At 51.6% G+C, this 11,054-nt stretch overlaps 4 protein-coding genes across 4 annotated transcripts; all 4 read left to right on the top strand.

The window, feature by feature from the left end:
- Positions 1-44: 44 nt before the first annotated feature.
- Positions 45-1,485, top strand: CONPUDRAFT_150691 (uncharacterized protein; the record flags this gene model as incomplete). The annotated part of the gene is made up of 5 exons (XM_007767384.1): positions 45-104; positions 184-309; positions 367-528; positions 581-1,153; positions 1,243-1,485. 5 exons carry the CDS (start codon positions 45-47, stop codon positions 1,483-1,485), a joined length of 1,164 nt encoding a protein of 387 aa, XP_007765574.1.
- Positions 1,486-2,815: 1,330 nt separating this feature from the next.
- On the top strand, positions 2,816-4,713 carry CONPUDRAFT_150690 (uncharacterized protein; the record flags this gene model as incomplete). Its single annotated transcript, XM_007767383.1, has 5 exons — positions 2,816-3,409; positions 3,464-3,559; positions 3,614-3,772; positions 3,826-4,395; positions 4,450-4,713. 5 exons carry the CDS (start codon positions 2,816-2,818, stop codon positions 4,711-4,713), a joined length of 1,683 nt encoding a protein of 560 aa, XP_007765573.1.
- A 955-nt stretch (positions 4,714-5,668) lies between these two features.
- Positions 5,669-7,334, top strand: CONPUDRAFT_99141 (NAD(P)-binding protein). Its single transcript, XM_007767382.1, has 9 exons — positions 5,669-6,044; positions 6,105-6,264; positions 6,322-6,361; positions 6,420-6,482; positions 6,545-6,563; positions 6,610-6,798; positions 6,851-6,906; positions 6,969-7,047; positions 7,099-7,334. The coding sequence occupies exons 1-9, from the start codon at positions 5,765-5,767 to the stop codon at positions 7,236-7,238; spliced, it is 1,026 nt and encodes a 341-aa protein (XP_007765572.1). The 5' UTR covers positions 5,669-5,764; the 3' UTR covers positions 7,239-7,334.
- Positions 7,335-7,527: 193 nt separating this feature from the next.
- Positions 7,528-10,846, top strand: CONPUDRAFT_150688 (uncharacterized protein; the record flags this gene model as incomplete). The annotated part of the gene is made up of 4 exons (XM_007767381.1): positions 7,528-8,301; positions 8,357-8,518; positions 8,572-8,644; positions 10,602-10,846. 4 exons carry the CDS (start codon positions 7,528-7,530, stop codon positions 10,844-10,846), a joined length of 1,254 nt encoding a protein of 417 aa, XP_007765571.1.
- Between the last annotated feature and the right edge of the window lie 208 nt (positions 10,847-11,054).

Below are 11,054 nucleotides of genomic sequence, written 5' to 3'. Positions count from 1 at the left end.
AGGCCGACAAATTGATGGTGAGCACGCACCAATGTGGCCGGACAATGGTGCTGGGGGCCTGTGTAACCAGCCCGACACGTCCGACTGAGGCCGACGAAATGATGGTGAGCACGCATCAATGTGGCCGGAGGCAGTGCTGGGGCCCTGTGTAACCAGCCCGACACACCCCACTAATGCCGGCAGAATAACAGCAGGCCAGCCGCCTCGACAGGCACCAGCTACAGTGGTGAAATCTCTGTGCTGGGGCAGCAGCGGCCGCATGCCGCTGGCCCGACATCTTCGGGCAAAATGACATGCCACTGGCTCGAGGTCTTCGGGAAATCCTCCTGCATATCCTGGGGTGCCACTCATCTCTTAACGTAATAGGGTATCCCGGGCTTCCTACCTTTCGAGCAAATAGAAGGAATCGGCCTGGATATCCAGACTCCGGCAGCTACTATGGATATGAAACTCGTAGAGAGACGGTGTGAGCCCGATGTCACAATCGTGAACGATGGGATGGAGGGAAGTGGGAGACAACAGCCCATGGTGAGTGGCACGCGTCAGAACCGTGGTCGACGGTGCTGATTTACGTCTGAAGCTGTCACCTGGTAAACGTCAAAGCATGCGGGGTGAAGCAACCAAGACACATACCGTTGCCGCAAAGAGACAGAATCGTGTCAGCAGTGCAAAGCAGGCCGAGCGCCGCGCAGGCAAGAAGGCCGCCACTCAAGGCGTGACCAAAGCGACGTGCGCCCGTACCTCCCCATTCCCTGAGGAGGCGCACTGCACCATCATCGCCCTGACGGGATACTCAACGCTCCCGGATTACCCTGAACGCAAGAAAATGACAGAGGAGGATCGCCAGCAGCTGATGGAGGAAAGACGTCAGCATGTGCTAGAGGAGAGCAAAGAGCGACTGACGAGCGCCCAGCAAGCTGCCGTCGAAAAGCTCCGGGAGAAGCTCGGACTCTCGACCGACGAAAAGAAATTCGATCTCAACGTTCTCAATGAGGTGTCGATGCGAAAGGCGAGATGGCACACCGACTTTTATGTCCAGCTGGCGCTCTGCTGCAGCGAGCACAATCTGTTGACAAGAGACGAGGTGTGCGACGCGATGGAGGAAATATGGTATTTCAAAGAACGCTCATATGCTGGCGACAATAAGTGGAGGGTGAGTACCGTCAACATAACATCGGCATGGTTTACCTAGTAGTTGGGTTTCCACAGCGGACCGTTCATTGTATACTATCCGAACATAAGGAGTTCGGTTGTTTGAAGCTTCGGAATGCGAGAACAAACCACGATATCAACCTCCACTTTCTCTACTTTTCCGGCGGGGAAGGAAGGCGAACGGTATACGAGAGGAAGGACCGCTCTCTTCGTAGTGAAGAGAGACACGAAAAATCGAAAGAATCCGCGCCTGCTGGTAATCCAATACCACGCATGCTCAAACCCAAGTTCGATCATTCGTACCTCTCCTTCAACCAACGAGAGATACGATAAGGGGATCGGACTTGTGGGTATCAACAGCCCTGACAGACGGAATGACAATGTATCGATGAATCTGTATGTACCTAGACCGCTCAACTTCACCAAGTGATTTCACCCTGATACTCTTCTCGTCGGGTTGTTTGATCCCACTGAAATCTGGATGGATGGATGGATGGTGTCTAGAACGAGGGTGATACATCCGTTCGGCGTCTTGATGGGTTGCGATGGGATGAATCTAGACATGCTGGATGCTGATGCTATAGAGGATGAACAAGTCGTGGGTTGATAGGGGGTGTCTTGGGTTATCAAGTAATTTATGTTTGACGCTATGTCTTGATCACGAATATCATGAAGAGAATCGGAAGGAGGAAGGCAAACGAAGTGGACGAGACGTGTCTTTCGTATGGAGACAAAGAGCACTTAATTTTATAATATTTTTAATGTTTATTTAAAATAAATTGCCATCACCGTCGCATCTGAATCGGACCATCGGCTCCGACAGCCGATTCCTTCACCAACCTTCGACGATCGCTGCTGTGAGTCGGATTGCGGTCCCGGCGGGCACTCGTAAACTCTTCATGGATCTGGAACCAATTATACGCTCCCTTTACGTTGTAGTATCACGCGAGGCTCGTTGTTTCATGTGTCATTACAGGTGTCCAATACCTTGGCCAATACACAACCGCTTGGCTAGGTCTTTGGATCAAGCATGGCAAAGACGCCAGATTTACATTCTCCGGCATGTACGGTCCAGGCGCGAATGAACTAAGCCACATACACATCCACGATGTCGCTACTGCCGCGATCACAGTATCGATGGCTGCGATCAAGGGCTCGAGGGCGAGATCAAGGAGGGAAAGGGTTGTATTTGTCAGAAATTCATTCCAAACTGTGTTATCTAATATGACGATGGCTGACGGGTAGATTGGTCAGACTTCGTTTCTACTTCTAACACAGAGCAAAGATAATGGGCTAAAGTAATCGGTGTTGTGCGCTTTCTATGCTCAAACGACGGCCGCTGCGCTGACCTCGAATCATCACTGTTGCCTCGCGGATACTGTGTATGTATTGCAGCCAATAACGTCGAGTTATTGTTATTCGATTACTTATTGTTCCCAAAACTTCTTCGCAGTCAATTCGCAGCTTGAATATAAAGACAATAGCCGAGTAGCCTAGACCAAAACTGTCGGAGACAAAAATCGTGACAGCGCGTCGCGTGAAAAACACGCGTCCAGCTGGTCCCGAAGTTCAATATTCAACTTCAGCAAGGGCACAGACATGGTGCTATAACCACAGCAAATCGCCGTGCCACTCATTTGTTCTCCTTCCTTGGTGGACAACGATGGCCCCAGCCTTCTCCAGAGGAGAGCGGCCCATACAACCATACCATGCCGCCAACACTTACCTGGCCACTCCCCTCAGCACCGCTCAGTTAGCCGCGTCGTCGCAACCCCGCTTCCTGAACTTTCCCTACATCCAGAACACCCAACACAGTCCCACTCAAGTCGAGTATGCTTCTCCTCAAACCCTTCAGCAGGCGCACAACGCTTCACCTAATGTCATTAGCGGTACTACCGGAGGATTCGGGGTCACCTACTTGCCTTGGGACGATCACTCTTCTGGTCCCCTAATCCCACTCAATCCAGCCCTCGACACTGAATACTCACCCACGCTCGTTGACTCCCAGCTCCATCACGGTTTTCTCGGTCCATACGAGGCGAACATTCCGTACCAGTACACGGCGAGAGCCTTTCCCTTTGACAGAGGCCCGATGATCGAGCCAGCCGTGGTGGAGGCCTCTCTTGGTCGCGTTGGATTGCACCATCCAGTCGAACATCTTTCCAATGACACTCTCTTCGAGCCCGGCCAGTCTTCCGTTCCCGATCCCTGTGCTGTAGCCCATTCTCACCAAGTAGAGGCACCAAATTACTTCGAGGTGGGTCTGGAGGTATCTATCAAGCTGCGTTCAGCAATTCACGGTCGTATGTAGAATGGTACTCGGCCAACGAACAATGTCGTTCACGGAATGTCTCCATCAGACCTTGCGTCGTCGTCTTCGTCGTCGCAGGCGTACTGCGAGCCTCCGGTAAGTAACAGTCACATAGTTGAGGATGGACGCCACTCATGTCTAGACCGGTAGCGTGCGCCGATCCTCCCTCCTCGGGCTGTTGAAGACAGAGAAAATATCCCAGACATCCAAATGCCTGCAAGCCTTCTGGAGATCAAACTGGTAGAAGCACATTATGAGCCTAATGACACGCTCGAGAGCGATGGGATCGGAGGATCACAAAAACCTGACGTAAGTGGGGCACGTCATATCAGTGCAATGATGTTCTGACTTTCTCATGGAAGCGATCGCATGCTAAATCTAAGAACAAGGAAGACTTACCGACGAAGAGACGAAGCGCCGTCACGAGGGGAAAGAGCTCTATCAATCACACAGAGAAGGGAACGCGTTCCGCCGTAAAGAAGGCTTCAGCCCAGGATGCAGCCAATGCGACGTTCGCTCGCGCCGGCCCGCCCCCAGAGGAGGCGTTCTGCTCCGCTTTCTCTGCGACGGCATGCCCACCGCTCTCAGACGACCCGCCACGTTGGCGATTGATAGAAGATGAACGCCTGCAGTTAATGAAGGAGAGACGTCAGCAGTTGGTGGAAGAGAACATAGGGCGATTGACAATAGCCCAGCTTGAAGCCACTTACAGATTCCGCCAACAGCTCGGACTCTCCATCGAAGATGATCTCGATCTCAACATCCTCAACGAAGGGTCGATGCGGGAGACAAAACGGACAGTCGCCTTTTACGTCCAGATGGTACTCTGCTGCAGCGAGGATAACCTGTTGACGGTAGAGGAGGTATGCGATGTGATGAGGGGAATCTGGTGCTTTAAGCAACGTTCAGCTGCTGGCGACAACGTGTGGAGGGTGAGTACAGTTATTGAAACACCAGCATAGTTTACCAATTCGCGCCTCGCTCAGAGGACCGTTCGTTGCACATTGTCCGAAAACAAGGAGTTCGGGTGCTTGAAGCTCCGGAAGCCGCGGACAAACAAGGAGATCAACCTCCACTTTCTCGACTTTTCCGCTGGAGAAGGAAGGCGGAAGGCACGCGAAAGAAAGAGCAAATCTCTTCGTGGTGAAGAGACACACAAAAATTCGAAAGATTCTGCGTTTGCTGGTAGACCAGTACCTAGCAAACTCAAATCTAGGTTCGAACCTCCGTACCTCTCCTTCAACCAGTGAATGATGCGATAGGGGATTCGTGGAACCCACGACAGCCCACGACCTCTGTCAAGTGGAGGAACGATGAAAACATACGCACCTAGATCCCTCAGCCTTTCTACATTCTGATTCACTTTCTCATAGTGGTGTGTCTTGATGGGATGCGATGGAATGGATCTTGACACGCTGACGCTGCCGACGAGTAAAGTTCATGAAGTATTAGAGTTGTCAGGTATTTTGGAACGTATTCGAAACTCCACGCTGTGCATTATGCGAAAAATGAGAGATACGCGAGGGGGAAGGTGGATGAAGTGGGCTAGGGACGAGCGAGGTTGCAGAAGCAAAGAGCACCGCCACCGTCATCGCATCGGACTATCGGCTCCGGTCGGCAACGCCTCTCTCCTCGACTCTTGTCGTAGAGTCGACTTACTTATAGTAAGCATGTAACATCCTACACAGAGTGTTATCCAGCGGCATTGTAACATCCACGCCCGTCATCAGGGCGTACTTACATACATCACCCGAGATGGGAAGCTAACCATTTACCTTGAGGAGAAACGACCAGGACAGCCCATTCGCAGCAGCAGAGGTGACAGACAGCATGTATGTATCTAAAATGTATCTAGATCCAACGGGCGCAGAGGAATATACTCGCCGGTTTGAATGACATCTATCTGAAGATACTGCGGCGAAGGATTGAGGTGACATGATACTTGGTCGCATCTTCATCCTGGCTTAGCCAACACGAACCACGTTTTCTAGTGCAGAGAGAACAAGCTTCGCTTCATTTGGGGTCACTTCATTGACAAATATCTTTTGATGAATTCTGATGAGAATTACCTGATCGTCACGCATATCTCGTGCATTTCTGAATGGAACTTGGTGTGTCAGTTACGGAGCATGGTGGGCCCAGACTCTCATTCAAAGAGCTAAGGAGCTTGAAAAGTAAGTTCTTCCTGAGCAAGTCGGGGCGCAACCGAACAGCAACCGTCACCGTCGTAGTATATAAGCATTTGCACACCGCACCATAGACCGAGCTACCCATAGCCCACCACCGCTGCACACTATCACTATGACCAAACCTGTTATATTCTGGCTCGGGGCTACCGGGTATGTCGGCTCAGAGGCCCTTCTCGCGCTCAACCAATACCTTCCGCAACCTGACAGCCACCACATCGTTTCCCTTGTCCGGGATGCATCCCCCGAAAAGATATCTGCGCTCCAGCACCTTTACTCCGACCTCGAAGTCGTCAAAGGCACCCTAGACGACGGCGATCTCATAACGAAGACGGCCGAACAGTCAGACGTAGTGATCAACACCGCTGACTCACTTCATCCGGCTAGCGTCAAAGGTATGTGTCAGCTGTAATCATCAAACTGAAGCGCGAGCGTGAATGCACACCCCTCTCTAGCCATTCTCGCTGGTCTCACCGCACGAGCGAAATCAAACGCAAGCACGCCTGCACCAATCTACGTGCATATCTCTGGAATTAGTATCATTTCAGACCGGTGCAATGGGGCCTACGTCGAGCATCCCAAGGAGTGGAGTGACAAGGACCTGGATGTAACGAAGTGAGCTGACGCCTTTATGACTTTGGCACGCCGATTTACCTCACGTCACTTTTCCAGACTTCCTCACGACGCTGTTCACATGGAATGCGAACTTCCCGTAAGCGTGACACGACAGGGATTACTTGAGTACTCATTTTCCGTCGTATTTTCCCCAGATAGCAGAAGCTGGTCGGCGTGTTGACCATCCAATTCGCACGTTTGTTTTGAATCCGGGTTTGGTGCGTTCCACCTGGGTCAACGGATGATAATAGAAAGCTGATATACGCACCGATATTGTCAGATTTACGGGATTGGAGCTGGTAGGAATGATATTTCGGTGACATAAAGTCTCTCATGTCTTCTTAGGCATGCAGCGTACCACGTTCTGGGTGCGCGACTGGATTGAAAAGGCCAAGAAGGCAAGTTACTCTGGTACGTTCGGAGAAGGCGCGAATGCTCTCAGCCATATCCACGTACACGACGTGGCCTCAGCGCTTCTAGTTGTGTTGAGAGCTGCCTTGACTGGCAAAGCACAGGGTGGAAAAGACTGTAACTGTAAGTAACCCACGCCCCATTAAATTAATGCAGAGTCTTACAAATGTCGCAGACCTTGTCGGTGTTTCGAGGACCGAACAGAGGGCATTTGCAAAGGTCGTTGGAGATGTATGTCAGTTCAAATTATTGAATTCAATGTGTATACTCACAGCGGGATACTGCTCCAATAGTGCTTGCTCGGTAAGAAACTGGTCAAAGAGGCTGGATGTCGCCCCTGGCCTGAAGATATTACTGGTCCCAAGGATAACCGTGAGTCTACCCGTCACAAGGCAGATATATAGCTGACATCTATTGCCGTAGTTTGGTGGAGGATATATGCAGGGAATCAGATCGTTCATCCCAACCGCCTCTATGCACTCGGATGGGAGCCAACCGAGACCAAGAAGCAGGGTCCGATAGATGGTTTGCCTCAAGCGATTGATGTCGCACTGAACAAGTGAAAAATCTTGAGTAGGATACGGAAACAACAGATGACACTTGTACAATTATTGTAGCGCCCTGTAACAACATCACTTGAAAGGAATTGTCCCCAAGCCGCCCAAATTAGGTTCCGAGACAATAGCCGAACAGCCCAGACCAAAACGGTCGGAGACAAAATCGTGACAGCGCGTCGCGTGCAGAACGCGCGTCTGGTTCCGAAGTTCAACTTCAGCGGTGGCATAGACCAGCCATCATCCCCACAGCATACCGTCGTGCCACCCGTTTATTCACCTACTTCGGTGGAAAACAATGACTTCAACCTTCACTACAGGAGAGCACCCGATGCAGCCATACACTGAGCTCAACGCTCACCGTGCTAGTACTCCCAGCGATGTCCAGTTTCCAACGTCATCCGAAGATTATCCTCTTGCCTTGCAGCCTCGCACTCTGAACTTTTCCCATCATTTGGACATCCATCATGGCGTCAGTCAAGTCGAAGATACCTTCTCCGAATACCTTCAGCGGTCGCACGTCCCTTCACCCAATGTTATGGATGATTATGGCGTAACAATTGATGCCACTCACCTGCCTTTGGACAATCACTATCCCGGTCTCCTCAACGCACTCAACCCTGCCACCGATACCGCGTCTTGGCTCGCGCTCTTTGACACTTACCCACATCACGGATCCTTCAGCCCAGTCGAGGTGAATCCTCCTCACCAGGACATCACGAGAAACTTCTCCTTTGCAAGCAGTTCAACGACCAATTCAGCCATTGCGGGGAGCTGCCTCAGTGGCACAGGGTTACGTCCTCCAGCCGAACACCTTACCGACGCCAGTATCCCCGAGCCCGGCTATCCTTCTGCTCTCAATACCGATCCCTTCGGTTCGGCTCATCCTTACCAGGTAGCGTCAAGGACTGGCTTCGAGATGCGATATGGGGAATCTATTAAGGCGCCTTCACCAGTTGGCGGTTGTGAGTGGGGTGGTATCCAGCCAATGGACGGTATTGCGTACAGAAGCTCCCGAGCCGAACTTCTTCCTCCGCCGTCGCCGCCTTCGCAGGCGTACTTCGAGCCTCAGGTGAGCAACAGTAAGACGCTTTGTCGAAGTGTGCCACTCACTTCTAGACCTGCAGGGTGGTATTGACTTCCCACTTTTCGAACACGGAGATGTAATTGGAGCAAATATGCAGACGCCGGCTTACAATATGGAGATCGAACTGGTGGAGAGAAACCATGATCCCGACGTCAATGTCGTGAACAATCGGCATGGAGGAGGCGGGTTACAACGACCTACAGTGAGTAGTACGCATTAGAGCAGCCCAAGCGTTCGCTGACTTACGCCCGGAAGCCGCTACATGCCAAACATCAAAGCAAGACGGTTTCACCAGCAAAGAAACGCACCGCCACCGCGATAGGAAAAGGTGCCGTCAGTTGCGCGAAGCAGTCTATGCGTGCCGCAGTGAAAAAGGCCGTGACCCAAACCGCGAACAAGGAAACGAAAGTTCGAGCTTCGCCATCGCCTGAAAAGGCTTTCTGCTCTACCATACATCCAACGTACCTGCTACTGCCAGAAAACCCGGCGCGTCAGCGAGTGATAGAAGAGAACGGAGATATTCTGACCAAAGCGCAGAAAGAGGGCGCTAGTATACTCCGCAAACGTCTAGGATTCGCCGACGACGAATTACTCGAGCCCGAAGCCTTCAATCAGGGGAAGAGACGGCGGATGAGATACGATACTTGCGTTTATATCCAGATCGTGCTCTGCTGCAGCGATCATAACCTGTTGCTGAGAGAGGAGATATGCGATGCGATGAAGAAGATATGGTGTTTCAGGGACAGACCCTGTCTTGCGGATGGTGATTGGATGGCAAGTGCTGTTTTCATACCACCAAAGGGGCGAACTAATACATGTTTTGCGCAGAAAACTGTTCGAAACGCGCTAGCCCGAGGGAATGGATTTGGACGTCTCAATGTCCAGAATCCAGGGAGAAAACGGGATATACCCCTCTACTTTCTCGATTTCTCCCTCAGAGAAGGGAGGAAAAAGCCGTCCAGGACAAAAACCAACTCTCATGGTGAAGAGAGACATAAATCCCGCAAAGACTCTGCGCCTGTGGTGGCACAAGACCACACAGGCACAAACCCATATTCCGGCATTCCCGTCTCTCCTTCAGCCACTGAAGGGTGGGACGACGGCGGTCGACTTGGTACGGGGGATAACAATCCCTGCCAACTGCAAACGACAGATTCCCACTCGAACGTGTGCGTACCTAGACTGTCCAGATTCCTATCGACCCCTTTCTGACGCCTTATTCGGTGGGGTAGAGCGATCACCTCTCGATGCCCTGCAGCCGTGGTTTTCGCGCAGAACGGAAGCGTGAGCGGCTCGCTGGGGGTCTTCATGTAGTGCGATGGGATCCATTCGTTGTGGTGATGCCAAGGATCGATCGATCTCCCTCCCGTTCGCTTATAGCATATACTCGATAATGTATCTTTATGAGTGGGCACAGAATTTGTGAATTTTATGAGGGGGTCGTGGGGGACGATGAACAAGTGGATGGGAGACGTGTCGTTGTAGGGGCCAGCAGCACAGACTCGGATGCAGACGCAATCCAATGTCACGTGCTTTTGCACTGCCACACAGCGGCTCTTGTTCACGTAACCCCCGCGTTGCTCCCGCACTTCAGCTTCAGCTTCGCTTCCGAGTCAGCGCTCTTCAGCTTCAGGTCCATTGATCGAGACTAACTATGCGGACTCATAAGACTCCTCCTGAACTACACTATAATCCAGAAGAGGAAAAATGGTCGGCGCACTTCGTTTCTCCATGGGACTTGTGTCGGACAGTCTCGACTTTCTCCCTTTCTCTCCCGCACAAGCACGCTAGATATTGAGATAAGTGACTTTACCAAAGTCCTTGCTAGTTAGACGAAAAAATGAACTTGCTTATACAAGAGCTTAGTTACACCTCTCGGAAGCCTAGACTTTGCTTGTTACTCCAGGTGCGGCTTTAGCTTTTGTCTCTGAAATGCAGATTGCGTCGGAGACGACTCCTTCCAAATTTGTCATTGTTCTCGGACATGCTCGTCTTGCTTGATCCGCTTTGACACCCGCACTGCATGACAGCTAATGGCAGTCGGTGCTCTTGTTCGCCATGGGTGCCGAGACACTTGAGATCTTCGTACCTGAACGATCGGCCAATCCGTGGGCAAATTAGTGCATGGACCTTGCGGCTCGGGTCGACGTCCCTGATCCAAGAACAATAAATTTCTGCGTAAATCCAAGCCGAAATTTCCAGCCGTACACGAGATGACGCGTACCTGAACATGGTCCAAGCTCCCCTGCGATGTATAAAAACAAGCGATTTTCTCTACCGTGAAGCTCCCCACGATATCGTTTTATCCTCGTCCATCGTCTCGCTAGCCTTTCCGGCGCTGAACAGACACACCATCGTGCTATATTCTCCTTTGCGCACTCCCCGCACTCCTATCAACAACCACACAATGGACTTCTTCGTGTCCCTCAACTACCTCGTTCCTGCTCCCGAGGAGACTACAGTCCCGTCTGTCCCAGTCGACGAGGACGACGGAGGAAGCGGTGGCAACTCTTACTGTGTCGTCGCTTGATGATGTGACGACACGTCTTCAAGTTCTCAACTTTCTCGTGAGTACAACTTCATTCCGCTATAACAGGCTTGGCTGATCGAAAGCACGACAGTTATTTGGGTTGATCACCTTGAGGTGATCCATGGTCTTTTATGTTGATTGTTTCTGGCTACTCTCCACTCAGTATTGTTTCGACGGTCGCCTTTTCGTTGTTCCCGTGTACGCTACC

The sequence above is a fragment of the Coniophora puteana genome (genome assembly GCF_000271625.1).
Source record: "Coniophora puteana RWD-64-598 SS2 unplaced genomic scaffold CONPUscaffold_3, whole genome shotgun sequence".
NCBI lineage: Eukaryota > Fungi > Basidiomycota > Agaricomycetes > Boletales > Coniophoraceae > Coniophora > Coniophora puteana.
This window is presented reverse-complemented; position numbering and strand designations above follow the sequence as displayed.

What these genes read in the sequence shown, in the direction of transcription:
- CONPUDRAFT_99141 (XM_007767382.1), top strand. Translation starts at nt 5,765, where the DNA reads ATGACCAAACCTGTTATATTCTGGCTCGGGGCTACCGGGTATGTCGGC. An exon ending in ACATGGAATGCGAACTTCCC is followed by an intron (nt 6,362 to 6,419) that starts GTAAGCGTGACA and finishes TATTTTCCCCAG; the next exon opens with ATAGCAGAAGCTGGTCGGCG. An exon ending in TTGCAAAGGTCGTTGGAGAT is followed by an intron (nt 6,907 to 6,968) that starts GTATGTCAGTTC and finishes CTGCTCCAATAG; the next exon opens with TGCTTGCTCGGTAAGAAACT.